The sequence below is a fragment of the Podarcis pityusensis genome (genome assembly GCF_964106645.2).
Source record: "Podarcis pityusensis genome assembly, chromosome: 1".
In the NCBI taxonomy this organism is placed as follows: domain Eukaryota; kingdom Metazoa; phylum Chordata; class Lepidosauria; order Squamata; family Lacertidae; genus Podarcis; species Podarcis pityusensis.
Genome location: NC_138028.1, coordinates 22001102 through 22022110, shown reverse-complemented (window position 1 = coordinate 22022110; position 21009 = coordinate 22001102). Strand labels below are relative to the sequence as shown.

The 21009-nt window shown below is 42.4% G+C and overlaps 1 protein-coding gene across 2 annotated transcripts in view; it reads right to left on the bottom strand.

Annotated features, from left to right (window-relative positions):
• Nucleotides 1-1954: 1954 nt before the first annotated feature.
• The window catches only part of BTBD7 (BTB domain containing 7), an 80449-nt gene continuing 61394 nt past the window's right edge, over nucleotides 1955-21009 (bottom strand). Inside the window, exons 4-12 of one of the 2 annotated variants that reach the window (XR_013988480.1) lie at nucleotides 20077-20285; nucleotides 18534-18609; nucleotides 17293-17453; nucleotides 16906-17049; nucleotides 13944-14133; nucleotides 11689-11867; nucleotides 10186-10614; nucleotides 4378-7391; nucleotides 1955-4155 (exon numbers count right to left, since the gene is read on the bottom strand). Coding sequence is in view for 1 of the 2 variants with exons in the window: in XM_081013160.1 (XP_080869286.1) it covers nucleotides 6576-7391; nucleotides 10186-10614; nucleotides 11689-11867; nucleotides 13944-14133; nucleotides 16906-17049; nucleotides 17293-17453; nucleotides 18534-18609; nucleotides 20077-20285 (2204 nt within the window). In the remaining variant the exon portion in view is untranslated. Of the gene's footprint in view, nucleotides 7392-10185; nucleotides 10615-11688; nucleotides 11868-13943; nucleotides 14134-16905; nucleotides 17050-17292; nucleotides 17454-18533; nucleotides 18610-20076; nucleotides 20286-21009 lie in introns of both variants that reach the window. The other variant, XM_081013160.1, reaches the window with a different exon arrangement.

Below are 21009 nucleotides of genomic sequence, written 5' to 3'. Positions count from 1 at the left end.
TGTGTTGTTTTGCATATTCCCTCAGCCAAAACTCAGGACTGCATGGGTAACTTGCACTGAAGTTGATTTTAATCTTGAAGCTGTTACACTACCTGTCTATGATGTGCTAAATGAAATAAATAACTTCTCTTCAGCAAAGGGTCTTTGGATGCACATCTTTACCCAACCACATAGCTGTAAACAAGGGAAGTAGTGCAATACATGAGTCAGATCCATCTAGTTTGACACCGATTGTGGTTTTGCATTTCGAAAAGCACTGTAGGAGGTAGTGAGGAAATCGATATACTAAGTATTTAATACACAATACTCACAGGGTTTGGGTTGGTTCATGTGGGGAAGAGGTGGTCCTCAGCCACATCAGGCTTTGCAGGTCAAAACCAGCATTTTGGAAACTGATACGCAACCAGTGTAGTTGTGCTAGAATTGGTGTTATATGGACTGACTGTCCTACCCAGGTCAACAATCTGGCTGCTGAATTCTGCACCACCTGCAGGTATTGAACCTTCAAAGGCCACCCCATGTATAGCACATGTACAACTAGGTTACCAGAGCCTAGACAACAGAAGTAAGGCTGGGCCCACCAGATGGAACTGACAGAAGGCATTCTACTCTACCAGGGTTACTTGGGCCTTGAGCAACAGCAATGAACCCAGAACTGCCCCCAAGCTACATACTTGCTGCTTCAGAGGGGGTATAACCCCATTCTTCCAGTCTTGGCTGGATTAAGCTGCAGGTGGCTTTTACCTAGTCTTGTTACTGAGGCTGAAGACAGAGCCCAACAAAACTTTCAGTGTAGGTTAGCTATGGCATATCCAACAGTAATTGGGCTTAAGGATATTGTTAAACCAATTGATGTGGCCATGCTAGTTCATTAGTGGGGAAAAATCTAAGAGATACAACAGAGTACAGAGATACAAGAGGCTGTACAGAGTACAGCCTTATTAGAATCAAGTAAAATGTATCTGACTACGGAGCAAACTTTGGCATAAACCTGAAACCTGTGGGATAACCAGCCTCAGATAACCAACATACTTAAGTCTCATTAATGAATGAAGTGGTTAATGCCATAGAGTAAGCTGTCCTGCCAGGCTTAGGTCACTCCTGCTCACCTTGGGAGTAATCAAGCCTATTGTACCTCAGTCTGCCTGCTCAGCTCAGTACAAAGAGGTCTGAGCTGATTCCTCCAAGCTCGCACCCCATGGCTCTAACAAGACTTTCTTGTGTTTCTATACCAGTCACCTAGGAACTTTCACCACTGTAACTAAGCCACGTTTTACTGCCTGTGTTTTATGACTGATGCATAGAAAAATCACATAAACCTAACCTTCGGAGAGTTTGTAAGTAAACCATTTTTAACCTACCAAATGTGTGGTCTTTTTCTATGCCAAGGGAAGAGGGAAGTTTTGGAACTCACAAGGGCATATTTTAAAGGGCTAACAACATAGACTTCCACACTTTAGTTTGCTGGGATTCTCTCACCAAAGAGCACTTGCCCCAAACTGGAACCTTGGCATCCAGGATTTCTCCTTTTATATACCAATCTTTTCCCTGCCACCAATAAAACCTGTATTGTATCTACCAGTCTAATTCTGCAAAGCACCTCCTGTACTCCTTCTTTTATAAACTGTATTCCTATCCTATTCAGGCTTTTCTAACTTTCCTGCCTACCCCTTTGTTTCTTTTTTATACCTAACCTGAAGAAGAGTTCCAAAGCTACTTTGCAACATTTTAGTTCCTAATAAAAGTTATTGCCTTGTAGCCTTGAGATTTGATTGACAAGTTGGTACTTCTTTCAAGACAGGAAATTAATATAATCGGAAGGAGTATGCTTGGCAGCTGTGCACAGTAATGTGTTTTCGTCTCAGACAGGAGGAAAAAATGTTACTATACGTTAGCATGCTGCATGCAGAAGTTGTCTTTTATCGTGACTGAATCAAATAAATTTTACACAGGATTTTTCTAGACAAGCCATTTATTTGAAATGCCAACTATATGTAGGATAAAGTCAGTGTTAACATGCTTCTCAGCAACAGTAGAAAAATAGAACCAGTGAAAACCTTTTTACAACTGTAATGGTACTCAAAAGAGAAATGTATTGTTTTACAATGCATCACACAAGACTAGAATTCAATTCTAGAGGTACCTAAATAAAAATACTATATTTTCTTAAAAAACCAATATGTACAATTGAAGCGTAAACAAGTTTTACAAAGTACTGGTTATGCAGGTTGTAGAAAAAACACTTGCATAGGACATGAAGTTGTTGTAAGAAAATTTCTGAGCCTTTAGTATTGAAGGCACTTGACTTTATACCAGTAACAGCACAAAAACAACGCAACATCATGGACACTTAACACCTTCCAGAATTACAAACATGTACGGAAATAGCATCCCCTCCCCCTCCAGCTTCCTCTAGCATTCCACACACAGCCCCTCCACCATTTAAAAGCACAGTCATTGGGAGAAGCTAGAATAATTGTTCCATCCATAGCCCATTTCAAAATAAGTTACATAAGAGATGAAAATATGGTTTGGAATAACAAGCAAGAGCCAGTCTCTTCATTTTCTCTCTTTTTAAAGGCAGAAAAAAGAGATCAAAGACAGGAATTAAAACATGAAACGTAGATGGTCACTGTACGGTAGTCTTACAGGATAACAAGGATAACTCTTAACAGTATACTTTCAGAAGACTTATTGTAAACACATTGGCTGGGATACAAAATGGCATGTCTTACATGATGGTTTTTCCACTTCCTTCTCCTGGCAGGAGAACCTTTGTCACTTCCCAACCCACACAGCCCTTTGCACCTCTGGAAGTTTAAAAAAAGAGAACAACCCACGCAAGGTAGATGCATGGAAACACAATGTGTTTGTGTGTGTACATGCACACACACACTTCTAGTTCCCAATCATGGATTAGAACACACAGTTTTTCCTAGCAGGATGGATACCAAACCAGTTTTGGACACGACTCTTCTGTTGCAGCAGAAATAGCCAAGATTATAGTTTTAAATTTCCATACTGAAGCATCTTTCATCGGTTTACCAATTGTTCAGTAAGCAATTATTTCTCTTTCAAAGCCACAGCTGCATGGTTACTGAATACTTGGAATTTCCTAAAATGTATTCAAAAGTGCTTCATGCGAACAAAAGATTATTTATTTAAGCTGCTAAAACTGTATTGTGCATTGAAGATGCCAAACACACAACATAGTTGTCAATTACTGAAACACTGAATAGCTGGGTTTTGCTCATGAGTCCTGATTTTTTGGAGGACAAAGGGACCAAGCGGTTGAAGTTCTGAGTAAATCATCTGCCCAGCAGATTGTAAAACTAATTTCAATTATGGCACAATACATGTTTGATCAATTTGTTGCCGGGCCAAGTTAACACCCAGACAAAACCGTTGCATTGCACTGTTCCTTTTTGGAACAGGGGGGTCACTTCAAATTTTGGGAGAGTGCTGGTGGCTCGAGTCACAAAGTGCCTCCTAAGGTGGGGGTCATGGCAGAACACAAAATTAGACAAGCACCCTGACAACCTTATGCCTACCACAGTCAGCTATGCCCTGATCATGGAGATCACACTACTAATCACACGTGCACTGGTGCTGGTGCTGTCTAATAACGGAGCATTTGTCAGTGTCAAGAAAAATATACAAGGTGGTCACGTCACGTTCACTTTCATTTCACAGAAATCACTTAGAAGGTACCAGCACATTTTGCCCCATAAGTAGAGACTTGCCTCTTTAAAAATAAGAAAGCTTGGAGTCTGGGGAACCTGCCCAGGGGCACAAACGAAAGCCTTTGTGGGCAACACGGTGCCCAATGTCGCCAGGTTGGCGACTCCTGCTCTATCGAATCATGGATATTAAAGTTTGGCTTTAGTTGGCCAGTTGCTCATATGCCGTTTACAAAATATAGATATCAAAATACGCCTTTTCCTAAGGAAGTGCAAGAAGAGTTGAATGACACTGGATGAATAAATGAGCTACCCAGAGGTCCTGCTAAAACTGCACCAAACTGATCAAACCCAATCTGACCACTGCTGGGAAACGGATCTAGTTTAATAAGCCAAAGAATCCGAGAAGAGTTTTGTTGACACATTAGAAAAAGCAAGTTCTTAATTAAAGCCATAGAGGTAAAGAAGCCAGTTTCTTGCCATCTCAAAAATTTCTCTGGGAATATTTGCACCCCCCTTTCTGACTTAATACAAGTTGTTTTACATTGTCTAAATAACTCCGTTATCTCAAGGTATGCTACAAAATTCTGTCTCTTACAAGGATTTGCTTTCATCTAGAACGCCGTCCCATTGTCTGAAATGGCAACTACCTGACTTCAAAAGCGGTACGTTTTGTTCGCTGGGAGCCAATATGCACCTAAATAGCTTCTCACAAAGCTTATTCCACAGTAAAAACCATGTGTAAACTAAACCTGGGTGGATTATTTCAGCCAACTCTATAGCCACTATTGAGATCAAGAATTTACCCCTCGAGTAACTCACAGACAGAGCTAGGCACACATTACACTACTAACGTACTGAAGCAAACAGGCTCTGTTTCAGACATGGACAAAATGACCTACTTGAAATAACAGAATATCTAAAACCTAGAATATGGACGTTTCTGTGTGCTCTTGTTTGGAAGAGTGGGTTTAAAGATATATTCGGTGTGCATGAGTAAGTGGGTCAAAGGTAAGTCTCGTCCCAAAATTCTCTGGAAGGCAAAGCCAATCTCACAAACTTCTCCTATACCATGAAAGACAGCTAAAAAGCACTAGACAAGATGATATAGTAGATTCTCATCTTCCCTTGTCCTCAAAATTAAAAAGGCAGAGGATAGAAGACTTTATGCTTTATGCATTTGCACCATTGTAGCAAAGTTAATGTAGTGTGAAAATTCTGGACAAGATACTCTCTCACTCATACACACTATCCATCAAGGATCCAGAACTTGTGTTTGCCCCCTAAAAGAAATAGGACACAGCAACTGAAAGGCAGGAGCTGGTCCTCTTTTTAGAGCTGAAAACAAAAGTGTGATTAAACATTGAAAAAGTGTACATTTAAAACAGTGTCAAGTATCTAAAATCAAGAGTCAGATTTAAGGTTAGAACAGCCTTTAGTTAATATTCTGACTGAGGTCTTCTGGTGATGGAAGATCTGCATTTTAGAACTGGCCACCCTGTCAGGCCTGTATTAGGAGATGCCACAGCAGCACTGGAGCTTTCCCCCAATACTTGCATGAGAAAAGACATGGTGGGTGCATACAACTGCTGACAGCCCAAATGGCCATCATTAGCAGCAATCGGCGTTTCTAAGCAATCGGCCCCGTCTCTTTACTTTGTGTTCATAAAAGCACGGAGTCCCCAGAGTCTTTTTAAAAAGACAAAACCAAACGCGCACACACGGAAGAGGTTGGGATGAAGAAATTAAGTGCTAAATTGCTTACAGCTAATTTAAGCCTTAGGCGTTCCTCTTTAGTTTGTGATTTCCGTCCACAAAGCAAGAGACTCATGGGGTCCAGGAGCCCTCAGTGACATCACTAAGGTTGAAGCCCTTGGTTGCTTAATCACAGGTGGAAGAAAGAAGGCAGAAAGCACTCCTTTGGTGCCTCTACTGGAGACAGGCAGCTTCCTCTAAGGAGATGGAGCGTTAACACCAAAGTCAGGTGTTATGCAGCATCTTCTCACTGTCCTGGGTTGGTACAAAACCTTCCCGTACCTGCATATCCTTACTCAAAGGAAAAATTGATGAGAGTGTTTACAGTACTGTCACAATTTGCAGTACCAGGTGTATTCCAACAAAAGGAGTTAACTAAGTGCTTCTCAGAGGTGTTATGTCAGCCCCCAAGGCCTGCAAGAGAGAGAGAGAGAAGATTTCAAGGAACCCAAAGAGAGTTATACTCCCCACTTCCACAGAAAACCTTGGCCACAAACATCAGTGAAGGCTTGCTACATCAAGATGAAGGCCAGCTGCCATGGACTTGGTAAACAGAACAAACGTATTAGGCTGGATTCTTGCACTAGTGGTAGACCAGGAAGGCTTGAGACTGAACCAGAGCAGTTACTTAGATGTGCTGTTCTTTGGAATTCCTATAGTCATTCAAAAATAAAGACAGACATTGTCACCATTTGATAAGAAAATACATATCTCAGTGCGCAAACCCAATGCGCACAGGAAGCCGGAAGGTGAATTCTTTTTTTAAAAGCCACCCAAGAGAGCATGAACATTGTCCTTTAAATATAACAGCAAGTTTTAACATACTAGTACAAAAACTAAATAAAATTAATGTACAGGTGCAAAAGGCTACCTTTCATTTTTTTGTTAAAGGTGCCGGCTATTTTTTTTTTTTTAAAGAGGCTTAACAAAATCTGTTCCGGACACAAACTCTGGAGCAGCATTCCAAACAAACTGGTAGCATGCCATCTCTAAGGAAGCCATGTATGTACAAAAATAATAATTAAAAAAGTGATGTGGCAGCTGGCAATAAATGAACTTGCCCAACCAAAGTCAGGCCAGAGGTGGCAAAGACTGGATATTTCATGACTCTTAGGCACAGAGAAGAAGTGGAGGTGGTTTTCAGAGGGCAGATTTTTTGTACAGGAAGTCTGGTTTGCTGGGAGACCTCCTTCCTCTGCTTACTGCCTCTTCCCTTTCCAAATCCACATTTCTCTGTGCTTCATGCTCCAAGGTCTCGAGGTCTGCCAGCCTCCGGCCGGACTGCTCTTCATGGATCTCTGAGCTGTATGCAGGCAGAGAAGGCCGGCCAGAGGTTAACCCATAGGTTAAGTCAGTTTCTATTTTTGTTCGCCCCCTTGCGTGAACTGGGCCATTTCCAGCATTCTCTTGGGCAGCCAATGCCAAGTCCAACCGCTGGGGAGGTTGTTCTAAGACATCGAGGTGTATCGGTTCATTCTTTTGTCTATGCGGATGCCCTTCTTGAGAAAGTGCATACTCCCTCCGAGAGTCTTCAAGCTTTTTTGGAGAGATGTGGTTAGGTAAGTGGGTGGCCTTTAAGCCGCTGGGTGATGCTTTATTGTGGCTGTACAAATCTGGGCCAAAATAGATACCTTGAGAAGGTGAAGGAGTGTGCCTGCTGGGGGCAGGAGTAGACGGTCTGCATGCAGCGTTGGAGAAATCGTAGAAATCTGGGTATTCCTGCGGATTCTCTCTCGAATCCAGTTTTTGTTCAACTGAATGTTTTTTCCGGGAACTGTGCATGTGCCTTGTCTGAAGACATGAAATGTGCTGGGCTGCTCCTGGCCCAACTTCCAGAACAGGCTGGCTCAGTTCTGTGTCAGCAGTGAGCTCTGGCAGCCTCCTGTCCTTCAGAGACATTGTCGACACACCCATAGCGATATCTGGCATCAGTTCATTGAGCACAGGTTGAGTACCCTGGAAAAGAGAAGAGAACACCCATTTCTACTTGTGCTATTTATTCCCCTGTGTTCCAGCTATAAGCAACATACTTTCGCCTCCCCCAGAACTATTTCAGCTTAAGAATGTCCAAGCTTGCCACAGGTCACAGCTACATGTTAAGAGCACATGCTCCCTTAAAAACTTAAAAACACTATTTACGTGGGTTTTTTGTACTATCAGCATGAACAGATGGGTTTAAGATGGGTTTCCAACTACAAGAGGAGTTTTATTTTATTTTCCGTATTTTCCCATGTATAACACACATCCATGTATAAGACGACCCCTACTTTTTGGAACGGCACCAAACATTTTTTGGGGGGGGGATTTGGGGGGGCAGATTGCCCAGTTGTGGAGCTTTTTTGGGGGGAGGTGTCACCGCTCTACAGCCCGCCTGCCACTGGAAACAAACAATCACACAACAAATCAGCACTGCCTATCTAATGAAGGAGCAAGGTGAACGCAGAGTCCGGGTCAGTTTATATGGAGAGAGGCGGTCCTTGAGGTGCTGTGGTCCTGAGCTATAAAATCTGTATAGGCCACTCTTGGGGCTTACAGTGGCCAACTTTAGAGCAGTTTGCTATACAGATTAGCTTCCAAAACCAATTATTTTGGACATTTAAACTTCAGCGACATAGTTATCAGAGACGATTGACAACAAACCTAGAGACACTGATATCAGTTCAAGAAATCTATGTAACTGAAGCATATACAAGACTCAAAGCTAGATGAATTTAACTCCATGAAGGACTTTTGCAACTGGGCCATCTAATAAACAAACCTATTAGTGGAAGAAGCAGGAGTCAATGTCATCAGAGAAACTGTTTTCATATGTGTGGGCTTGTATAGAATTATTTCCACCTGCTGTAGCAATGCATTTCGGACTGATTATTATTGGTAGGAGTTTCATACTGGATTAGCTAACTCAGATATGAAAATCAAGTTCTGTAAAAAAATTCTTCAGCGCAATTTGTTAGAAATTTAGGCTGCAATCCTATACAAAATTACTTGGGAGTCAATCTCACTGAACGGAATGGTGCTTGCTTCAGCATAAGAAACAGAACGTCAGCCCTTTTGATACAGAGCAAACACTCACCAGGCTGTTAATAGAGTAGACCTCTGCATGTTTCTTTTCCAAACACTATCAACTAAGTGCAAAATAAATCCATGGAAATAAACAATCCAGGTTAATCACCTCCCATTCCATTCCGTGTTTCTGATTTGACCAAAGCTATGGAGTCATCCAAGTTAAGCAATATTTAAACCTTCAGACTCCTGAAAGGGGACAACGCAGACTTTTCAGCTGCAGGGTGCACAATGCACTCAGAAGGTCTAAACATGTAACGACAGATCATTTCCTTCTCCAAATGATTTAACAACAGCTGGATTCCAAGCCGGCTACCACAAACATGCAGCTACAGTCAGCCTTGTCCAATAAAATATTTATCTTGCTACTCAGACCAAGCAAACAATATGGATTTAGCAGGAGGAAATGATCTAGACTAGAACACAGCTTTCTAAAGAATAATTACAAAGGAGACAATTCTTCAAGGAAAGGACGGGAAGTGAATTTGACCTATTTCCATTATGGAAGACGAATTGTTAACTGAACAGATCCTACTTTCAGTGTCGGAAATTCACATTTTGCTCAAATGTTACCAGATTCAGCTGGCTAATGTATCAATGGCCTTTCTTTTCTAATTTGTTCCAGACCAGCCTTTATTGTCTTCAGTGTGTTTTATATAACAGCAACCAAAAGCCACTGCGACATATTTATAAAACAAGCCCGTTTTAAATGTTTATACTGGACACTGTATTTTCCTTGCTTACAGCTCAGGTTTGGTCTGTATAAAACGAACAACAACAACCAGGCCTTAACCTTGACTTATTAAGCTATGCATTTTCTCTTAAGCCTATCCCATCTCTTTAGAACCTTCCCATGCATTATTCAGCTGAGCACAAGCTGATTTAAAAGTATGATCATGAAACAAAAATCCTCAGCTTTGGATGCCATCTATGCTGGTTCCAAAGCTTGAAAAACCTGATACGTGCAGTAGGAAAAATCCACTTCTGTTGTACCAGAGTTTTTTGTCCCTTGACATCTAAAGGGGGTTGGAAAAGAATGAAACCCTAAGAAGATGGTTTCTTTTTAAAAATAAATTATAAAGGAAAGCAAGAACTCCTTTCACTACCATCTATGCTACTCTGCTTTCACTACCATCTATGCCTTCCATTTAAACCAAGGGTGGATTCTTACTATGCAATTATTTGCTTTATTTTACACATATGGGCACCATGCATGGCAAATGCCAGAGGAAATGCACAGCTCAGTGGAAGAGCATGTGCTCTGTAGGCAGACGCTCCCGGGTTCAATCCTCAGCAGATCCAGGCAAGGTTGGGAGAGCCTTCCGTCTGTATCCCTGAAGAGCAGCTGCCAGTATAGACAACACTGAGCTAGCCAGGCCAATGGTCTGAATGCCCCTGTGTTTATTACAAAGATATTCCCAACTGGATGGTTTGTTGGACGAATTTGTAACCCACAAAACAAGACAGAAGCTGCAACATGGTTGCACGTGAATGCTATGGACTAACCCATAGGTAGACTTCCAGAAAACTACCTAGTTGCTCAGTGACAAAGCCGAAAGCCTTTCGTGCCGGCAAATTCCAAACAGCTCCTGTAAACACAAAGTCCTGTTTGCTTCACCAGGGCAATGCATCACTCTACCTTAACATCCATGCATCTGGAGTTTGTGTATGTCTGTGGCATACTTACTACTTGCTTTTCAGCAGCCATCACAGCTGCTGCGGCAGCAACTGTTTGTCTTCCCAGTCCTGTAGTGTTAGTGCAATCGGGAGGTGTGGCTTTGACACCAGGCAGGTAGATGGGAGGGGGGCCTTTCGGTGCTGTTCTGGCATGGAACAGGGAATGGTTGCAGGGGTAAGAAAAGGAACGCGAGGGGTGCTGGCTCTGCGCCCTTTGCTTCCAGCCGACTTTGAACTGATTGTGGATTGGAGTAGCCGGCGGGTGGTAAGGAGGTGGGGGAGGGGGCAGCGGTGGATGGAAGGCCACAAAAGAGTCTAATTCTGTAAACATGGTTTCCGCTGTGGGTGTGCTGTTCACGCGACACCGCCCCGGCTGTCTCAAGGTCAAGAGCGGGCTTTCATCCCCAAAGTGCTCATCTGGAAAGAACTTGTGAGGATTCTGCAACAGTAAGAGAGAACACAAAAGAGGCTGAAAAATCCATAGGAACTTCTGCTACAAGGCCTGGGCATTGCTTACTCTGCATTATCTGACCCTGCCACGTGCGCGTGTCAAAAAACAAATAAATGTGCTTTTCTGGAGTCCTAGTCTTCAGCCCATATTGCAGCAGCAAAAAAAGTTAAGTTAGGCATCCTAATACATGACCACTTTTGCTAATGCAGCTGAATTCCTAAGTTACAGATCTTCCACGTCAGCAATCAGGTATGGAAATAGAGGTTTTGCACTATATAATTATTTTGCAAGCAAAAATACACAACATGTCAGTTGCAATCATTGTGGAGCATATGGCCACAGTTTTGAAGAGTGCAAAAATATACTCGGCTGTGGTGCTCCTGTTCCGTTTTTAAACAGCACAAAACTCTTCTGTACAAATCTCTATTTTGTAGAGCACCACTGGGTGGCTCCCTCTATGATTTCTTTTTATAAAGTATGTTTTCTTAAAAACAAAAGCTCCCTCACTTTCTTGCTTGGAACAGCAATCTTTAGATTTTAACTTTTATTTCCCCCCCCCTCCAGAACCACATTTTTTTGTTTGGCAAGGTCAGGAAGAATGTTGATGTGACAATGCAGGCTTTAGACTGAGATTCTCAAGTTTGTTATCCTTCTGCAGGCCTGTGGTTTAAAAGCTCTAGAAAGTAGACTTATTATGATCAGCAGCAATTTGCATGCTGGGTGTGGGGTTTATTTTTCTGAGGCTAATTCATTTGGAACATCCAGGGCAGACCAGCACCAAGAAGTACGAGGAATAATCTCCTGGCTTCTAATTAGACATGAGGAAATTTGGTGGGTGTCTGTCATCTAACACAGCCTCCTCTTTCCTTGCCTAAAAATACAGCAGCAATGCTACCTAACATTCCCATTATCTCTTCCTCCACTCACGCCTAGACTGCTGTACACTTCATCTTAAAACAGGCTTACATATACAGTCCCATTTTCAAATAAATCATCATCATGATAGCTGATCAACTTGAGGACGTTCAAGTGTCTGCTGAAGTTACTGTCCGTGCTTCATACCTGCAAGAGCTCAGCGGCAGAATCAGAAAGTCCAAATTCCCGCAGTACACGGATCTGAATCTCGTAGCTGACAGTGGCCCCTTCTCCACAGTTCAGAGCGTAAGCTCTTTGCACCTGCTCGGTATGGCGGAGTTCCTGCAGCCGCTTGACCATCTCTTTCACAACAGGGAGACGAGGAACTGCAGAAACAGCAACAGACAGAAAACCCAAGCTGAAATGACTTCCTTTGCTATTCGAATGAGCAGCAGCTGATTCCACGGGCCAACGAGATAAGGCTTATAAGGAACTGAGCCGGGACTTGTTTGTGCTAAGTAAAGCCATGCAGAAAAGTGGGTTAGGACGCTCAAGTGCAGCCAAGGACTTGGGATACTGAGCTCTGGTAGGTAAGGCAGGGCAGCAGGACCCTATCTCCTCCTCCAGCCCTGCATGAACAATGAATAACTGATACTGAAGGAAAGGCACCCCACTTTCCTCTGCCTTGCATATCCCATGTATAGTATAGGCTATGTCAACTGTCCAGGGGCAGGGAGATCTCTTGCTGGGGAGATGCTACTTAAATGTCTCTTTACACGCCCTTGCCATTAAAAATTGACTCTGGGAGAATACAATGAAAAGAGCAAACTTCCAGACAGTCACTGAGAGCAGTTTCCCATAGGGCACATAGCAAATGGTTACAGAGGCCATGAATGACTGTGCTGCTAATTCATGAACAGAAAAGAAGGTTCCCGGCTGAAACTGGAGACTTGAGCTATCTCTGTAATGTTTAAAAAACACATTCCAATGTTCCTTTGGAAAATAACTTTCCTCTTTCGACTAGCCTTCAAGGTGGAGATTTTTAATCCTAGTCAGTATCTAATGGAGTTGTTTTTTTCTGTGTAACTGTTTCAACTGGTTGTTTTTTAAATAAAAAACACACACACAATGGTTGTACACAGATTTGATTGTTTTGTAAAAATTGCTTCAATATGCATTTCATTTATGAATTGCTTCTAGGAAACAGCAGCAGCAACAACAACAAAAATAATAATAGAAAAAGACCAAGCAAGCTGCCCTAGGCCAGGTGTGGGAAACCTTTGCCCCCCAAGATGCTGCTGAACTACAACTCCCAACAGCCCCCATAAGCATGGTCAAAAAGGCCAGGGATGATTGAATCCGCAGCTCAGCAACCTCTGGAGGACCGAAGATTCCCCACACCTGCCCTGAGCAATAACCAGCCTATACAGCTTAGCTGACAGGTCATTTACCAGTTCTTTTTAGGTCCTATGTATTGTGGGGAAAGAGACATTGATCAGAATGCAATAAATAAATGCAGCTGAAAATGGCATGAATTAAATTAAAGGAAGAAGGCCCCTCTATGCATTTTTTTGACATCATTAGAGCTCTTGAATGGTATCAACTACTGACCAGAAAATGTGTCTTCCTTTTTTTGACATAGCTCTCGTTTTAAATGCTTTAAAGCGATTTGTAACTTTTAAGACACTTGATTCTGAGGACACACTATTTCAACATCAAAGCTGAAGCCAATTGACCAGGACAGCGCAGCTTCACTTCTTCACGTTAACAATCACTGCAGCACTTTTGATCTAAAGTGTTCTTTTGTTTTCATTTCCACTAGTTTCTTCCACCCTCCTGTAATTTAGCTGGCTGTGATTAAAAGCAATTTGCAGTCCATTTCAATTATTGTGTCAGATGCCAGGATCCAACTGGTATTCATGTATCTTTTCAGGTCTGATTCAGAAATGGATACCCTTGAAAGCAAAAAATCTTAAATCTGTCACTGATAAAACCTTGCAGGTCATGGGGATCAGTTATTTTATCATCACATTTTCAAAATCTATTCACGTAACATATGTGGGATTAGTTTGTTGTTGCTTTTTTAAGACTGGGCACTTGGACAGACTAACAAGAATTCACAGATTCACACATCAAAGATTCACAAATCAGCACGTTGACACCCCTCATCACAAAACACACCCACCCACCAGAACTGCTTTCCTGTTTTACATGTTAGAAACAAAAGCATGTTCATAATGTCAACACTATCAACAGGGCTCTGTTGGTTTCTAAACTACACCACAGTCAAAATGCTGAGTTTCTTCCTTTGACAGCATGAGGACTAGGTTCTGCATAAGGTCCTGGACAGCATCTTATCACTTGCTCGTGAAACTCTGATCATGCGGATTCTGAGCTATTTAACAACATTTTTAATATTGATAACGATAAGCAATTTATTATGGATCAGCTTACAAACTCACCTGGGATTTCATTGGCTACAACTGAAGGAGCACTGGATTGGTTACTGTTTATTTGCTGGTGACTTATCATATGACAGCACTGTGGAACGGCATTGTTTACCATGTAGAGAGTATCTGGCACATTGGACATTCTAACCATCCGTAAACGAACCAGGTCAGTCTGTTCCACCATCATCTCATCTAGAACCGACTGAAACAACACAGGTTGAAACAAGAGAGTTTACTTAACATTTTCTCTGATTTCCTGTCAACATAAAACAATAAATGCCATCAGTGTGACACTGCATTATTTTCCTTTTCCAGATACGAAACACATAAAATGACCTGACCATGTTCAGGAGCACATGCTCCCTTTAAAAACATCAAACATTGTGTTCTTTTCAGTCACTGATCCTCATCCGTGCTCATAACTTAATCAGAATAATGACATAAACTCCAAAAGCCTCAGCCCAGCACTAGTACTAAAAACAAATTAATAATAGTAATAAAAACGATCCACTTCTACTGCTGCAAAACTCCACACCTCATTCCCACTTGAGCAAATCCTGAAGCAGCTCTCAAGTACAAAGATTGCTGGAGGCTGCAATGCTTGCCTTTAACACATCTGAATACTTCTCTGTGAAAAGAAGAGGGGTGCACAATCATCTACGGGTCTTTCTCAGTAACAGTCCCCCATTTGTGGAATGCCCTCCCTAGTGAACTGCATCTGCCTCCCTCATGTATTGAGTTTCAGGTGGAATTTAAAAATATTCTAGTTTATACAGGCATTTGATGGCTAAAAGGTAATGTTCCTGGCAAACCTGAAACCACTGACTGAGAGAATATGATTGCTTTTAGCTGTTTTTATAATGTTTTTACTGATATTGTCATTGATATGTTTGCCACCCTGGGCTACTTTGGGAGGAAAGGAGAGATATAAATCACCACCACCATCATCATCTACATATAAGACCACAAATAGCATGTTCATACAGTTACTGCAGGAAAAGGGAACCCTAACTTCATTCTCTGTGCCCAAGGAATCATAGAATCATAGAATAGAATCATAGAGTTGGAAGAGACCACAAGGGCCATCGAGTCCAACCCCCTGCCAAGCAGGAAACACCATCAGAGCACTCCTGACATATGGTTGTCAAGCCTCTGCTTAAAGACCTCCAAAGAAGGAGACTCCACCACACTCCTTGGCAGCAAATTCCACTGTCAAACAGCTCTTACTGTCAGGAAGTTCTTCCTAATGTTTAGGTGGAATCTTCTTTCTTGTAGTTTGGATCCATTGCTCCGTGTCCGCTTCTCTGGAGCAGCAGAAAACAACCTTTCTCCCTCCTCTATGTGACATCCTTTTATATATTTGAACATGGCTATCATATCACCCCTTAACCTCCTCTTCTCCAGGCTAAACATGCCCAGCTCCCTTAGCCGTTCCTCATAAGGCATCGTTTCCAGGCCTTTGACCATTTTGGTTGCCCTCCTCTGGACACGTTCCAGTTTGTCAGTGTCCTTCTTGAATTGTGGTGCCCAGAACTGGACACAGTACTCCAGGTGAGGTCTGACCAGAGCAGAATACAGAGGCACTATTACTTCCCTTGATCTAGATGCTATACTCCTATTGATGAGGCCCAGAATTGCATTGGCTTTTTTAACTGCCGCGTCACACTGTTGGCTCATGTCAAGTTTGTGGTCAACCAAGACTCCTAGATCCTTTTCACATGTACTGCTCTCAAGCCAGGTGTCACCCATCTTGTATTTGTGCCTCTCATTTTTTTTGCCCAAGTGCAATACTTTACATTTCTCCCTGTTAAAATTCATCTTGTTTGTTTTGGCCCAGTTTTCTAATCTGTCAAGGTCGTTTTGAAGTGTGATCCTGTCCTCTGGGGTGTTAGCCACCCCTCCCAGTTTGGTGTCATCTGCAAATTTGATCAGGATGCCCTTGAGTCCATCATCCAAGTCGTTGATAAAGATGTTGAATAAGACTGGGCCCAAGACAGAACCCTGTGGCACCCCACTAGTCACTCTTCTAAGGAATAGCCCCCTTGTTGCTTCCAGCCCCTTTTTGTTCACCCATGAGTTTCCTAACATATAAACATGAGTCACAGCAAGTATGTCTTTTTGTTTAGAAAGCAAATCTGAACTTCTGGCCCGGGAGAAAAAAACTCAGGGAAACCCAAGGAGGAAATGAAAAAGAATGTAAGCCCTTTCAATGTATGTACAAGGGGGCAGCATAACAGGCATGGAAAAGAGAGCTGAAACCTTCTTCCGCTGGGGATAACTGCACTAATGTATCGGTGAGTTACATAGGTGGAAGGACCTTTGTCTTCTGTTTGGCCAGATGCCCATATTCTCTGCAGGTGCAGGCAATGCAGTGCCTTCCAGATGTTGGACCACAACTCCCAGAACCAATGGTCAGGATTTATGAGAGATGTAGTCCACAACCTCTGGAAGGCACTGGAGTGCTTTTAGACACTCAGCTCTTTTTGAACACCATTATGCAACCGGAGCATAAGGACGCAGGTGGCGCTGTGGTCTAAACCACAGAGCCTAGGGCTTGCTGATCAGAAGGTCGGTGGTTCGAATCCCTGTGACGGGGTGAGCTCCCATTGTTCGGTCCCAGCTCCTGCCCACCTAGCAGTTCGAAAGCACGTCAAAGTGCAAGTAGATAAATAGGTACTGCCCTGGCGGGAAGGTAAGCGGCGTTTCCGTGCGCTGCTCTGGTTCGCCAGAAGCGGCTTAATCATGCTGGCCACATGACTCAGAAGCTGTACGCCGGCTCCCTCGGCCAATAAAGCGAGATGTGCGCTGCAACCCCCGAGTCGTCCGTGACTGGCCCCCAGTCAGGGGTCCCTTTACCCTTTACCTATGCATCCAGAGCATCTTGTTCAGACGCATTACAAAGCAAGGTTGTTAACTGTGAGGTGAGTTATGAGGCACACATTATCAGAACCTACTAAGTAGTAAGTCTTATTACCTTAGCCTCCTCCACATATGGTGAAAACAGCCTTGGCCTCACATAAATGCCCGCATTCTTTTGTCGCAGCCAGGCATTTGACTTTCCACCTTCCGCTGTCGGTAACATATCCGAAGGAGGAGTGCTGATGAGACCTCTCTTCATCTTTAACAGAAAAAGGTGGCATCTTACAAAAGAGTTCAGGAATGTTTACGTTCTTTGTAGACAATAAACCATTTGCAACATATATGGGCAAGCTGGTGTATAACAACCAAGCCCGAATTAAGCTTTTTTCTACACCAAATTTGAAGGTCTGCAGTAAGAGTCATCTGCAACATCCTCAAAAAACAAACAAGACATTTATCTGTGTGATATAATGCCCCACAGTGACCTTAAAGAGACACTCACAGAATCAGTCAGGACTTCACTGTTCATAGGCAAAATATGCTCAATACGGACAAACGGTAGGAGAGGAGAAAGGATCTCTTTCAGTTCCTCAATGTCAAGATCTCGCCTCTTTACACCTCGCTTGTTCACACTGTGAGCTGTGCCACTCAGCAAATTGGGCTCTGCAGGAGGGGAAATAAGCAGACAGTTCCACCTGAGCATTTTTAAAAAAAATCTATATCTCTTCTACAGCAAGGGATGAAAGCTAACGAGAGATTCCTATACGGTTTGATATAGCTGGCGTGTCTACCTGGATTTTAAATAGCAAGGACACATATCTCACAGAAAGTCATCTATTGCAAAACTATTTTTCTATCTGACTGGGGTTGTTACTGAAGCTGCAGGTCCATTCTTTGCAGCTTCTTCGGGACTTTACATTCGCACATCATCCCAGGATTTTTTAAGAAACAATAGTCTTTTCCATAAAGGAAATCCTACCATGTGCTTAGGAAAAGAAAAGGAATGCAAGTCAACAATGCACCTTTACCTTTAAAGGTAATTTTAAATATCTTGCCACTGCTGCACCAAGAGAACAGTGACACAGACTCTGCTCTCTGAGCGACCACACTCACAATGCCTTGCTTTGAGGAACTGCCTTTGATAAGAACAGTTTTATTCAAGTGGATTGCCTCATTCATCTGAGTGCAGCAGGCACCTTCCAGTGCTCTTATCTGAGCTGCTCCATCACCATCCATCAAAGTGAATGGAGGAGTTTTTATGGGCAGGGAAGCTCTATGTGAACACTGGAGTTCTTATGTCTGCAAGGAATCTGCGAGATCGGGGCAAATGAGTTTAAGGCTCAAGATGCCAGAGAGATGTCATGAATTTCGGTACCGAGGCATAATCCATCAGGAACATCTCCCGAAATGGGGAAGAGATGCTAAAATAGAGACAGGAATGGCCATAAATAACTCAGTGGCAGAGCACATGTTCTGCATGCAGAACGGTCCAGACAGGTTCACTCTCTGGCATCTCCAGTGAAAAAGATGCCAAGTAAAAGAATTAGGAAATCTCTCTCAGATTCTGGAGAACTGCTGCCAGTTAGTGTGGACAAAGCTGGTAGTACAAATCTGGCAGCTTCATATGTATTATACATCTCTACAGTGAAGGATCCAGGGTTTGTTCAGCTTTTTAACTTACAGATATCAGTTTCTCTTTTAATTACTAGTTTAGATATGCCCATTAAGAAGTACCGTACTTACCTCGGTCTGCTATTCTTTTCATCAGCTGATGTTCACCCCATTTAACAAGATACTTCAGGACATCTTGCTCACTCGCCTATCAGAGAGACATTCAACAAATGAACATTGGAGCATCAATGAATTATACCCAACCAAATTGCTCAATGCAAACAGCATTTATTACTCTTGCTCACAACAAGAGGGACCTCTCAGAATTCTAGATAAACTGTATAAAAATGCAGCAAAAATATTATTCCTATAACACAGAAGAATTTATACGTGGGTGGTATACAACACCAAATTGTTCAATTTAAATTTAGACTTACAATTTGCAAAATGACAATTTTTGGAAAAATAAAGCAACAGATATCTTAAAGCATATCCTTGCTCATATCCTTAAGACTATAAACTTTTGCCAATAGGTACTGAAGATTATAAATAAGATTATACTGTTACCAAAAATTTCAACATCAAAATATGCTTCATGGGGTATCTGAAAGGCATAGTAAATGAGGAAGATCTGAAACATAAGATGATCACTAACCTTAGTCACTAACCTCAGTGATCCTAAGCCAAGACCACTACAGCTAGATTACACCATGCTAACACCATGAAGCGGATTCCGCCCCCCCCCCCCCCCAATATTCTGAATGTGCCAAAGGACAGCAGGGAGGGAAAGGGCAAGAACTGACAACAGATAATGGCTGTCTACTAAGACCAGTAAAGATTTGTGGGCCCCTAACTCTACTTTAAGACATGTGTGTGGAAATATTACTAGCAGTCTGCCTTTCTAATTAAGGATGCTCAGGTATTCTCTTCTGGCATAAACTAGTTGTATGGACCAAAACAGTTTCCCACCCCCATGACACACCTAGAACCCAAATCACATAAGCATGTATTGAAACTGCAATAGTAAGTAAGTAAGTAAGTAAAGCTCATTTGAGATGAGGTAACACACACTAATGGTGTTTCCTCCATTGATTAAATTGCAGAATGGGGCCGGGGGAGGGGGAGGGAGAGTGGGCACTGAGCAGTTGAAATCAAAGGGATTTTGTACAGCTCCTGCAAGAAAAGTGTTTAAATGATGAGCTAGATTTTCCCTTTTCTTCCCCAAGACATACGTTTTTAGCGTGAGAACTACTATATAATTTCCATAAACCTCTGAACAGGCAAGGCAAAAATTAAACCAAGAAGAGTTTCAGTTAAAGTAATTTGCAACTGCTTCTAGACTATTATTAGGCTTTCAAGAAATAGTTTATACTGCCAGTTTGGGTTGGGTTATGTGCCAAGAAAGCAGAATAGTTTTCTTAATCACTACCTCTGCTAGAGGCTTGTGTGTACATATGCCAGAATAAAGAGAGAAAGAGTCCATTCTGTACACACACACACACACACACACACACACACGGCTCTCTCACTCCCCCCCCCCCCAGCAGTTAAGATTGAAGATCAGCATGCTTCTGTTCTGTACTACTGGTAAGTGATTAACAAAACTGGGTTCAGGACCCAGGGTATTGTAATTGGGTACAATTTGATACACACAGAGAGAAGGAGAAATGATTACCTGTAAGTAGTCAGACTGGATGGCAGTTTGCAGGTGGTCTTTGCCGAGTTCATAAAATACATCTGAAGTCATGACCTGTGTAAATTCCTCACAGAGGAAATGCAGTGCTTGGCGATGAACCCACTTGGAGCCGTACGGCTGAGAACTCCACTTGAGAATGGCAATAAAGGTGTCTAGTGAGATGCTCTCAGCGATAATATCCTCACAGCCTACAAAGAGCAGAACACCAAATACTGTTCAGTGAGGTTCAGCTCTTCAGGAAGGAACACTAAGTGCCACTGTGTATAGAACTGCGCCTGCCTTTTAAGCAGGATTACAAAAGGATTTAACTACCAACATCTACTTAGTGTTTAACACAGTTGTGAATGGGGTACAAAATTTCAGCCTAAGAATCCAATTCATGGGATGTGTCGTCCTGTAGTGTAAATTATGTGGGCAGCAGTTCCCCAGCCTCTTGGCCAGAGGTCTTTATAACTAGAGATCCTTTTATTGAACTGAAACTGAATCTGGGCTACATACATTCAGAGACTGCACAGCGAATTATGGCTTCTTCATGTACACTTCAGAACTCTATGCTGTAAGTGCCACTTCTCTTTTAACAATAAATGTGTCTGCAGTTCACTTTACACTGAACTGAATTAAGCATTCAGTGTAAATTAAAATAAAAAAATTCCTTCCTGTAGCACCTTAAAGACCAACTAAGTTAGTTCTTGGTATAAGCTTTCGTGTGCATGCACACTTCTTCAGATACAGTGTATCTGAAGAAGTGTGCATGCACACGAAAGCTTATACCAAGAACTAACTTAGTTGGTCTTTAAGGTGCTACAGGAAGGAATTTTTTTATTTCGACTATGGCAGACCAACACGGCTACCCATCTGTAAGTGTAAATTAAGTTACCTTCAGGTACTTGTGCTAAAGTGGCACATACCATG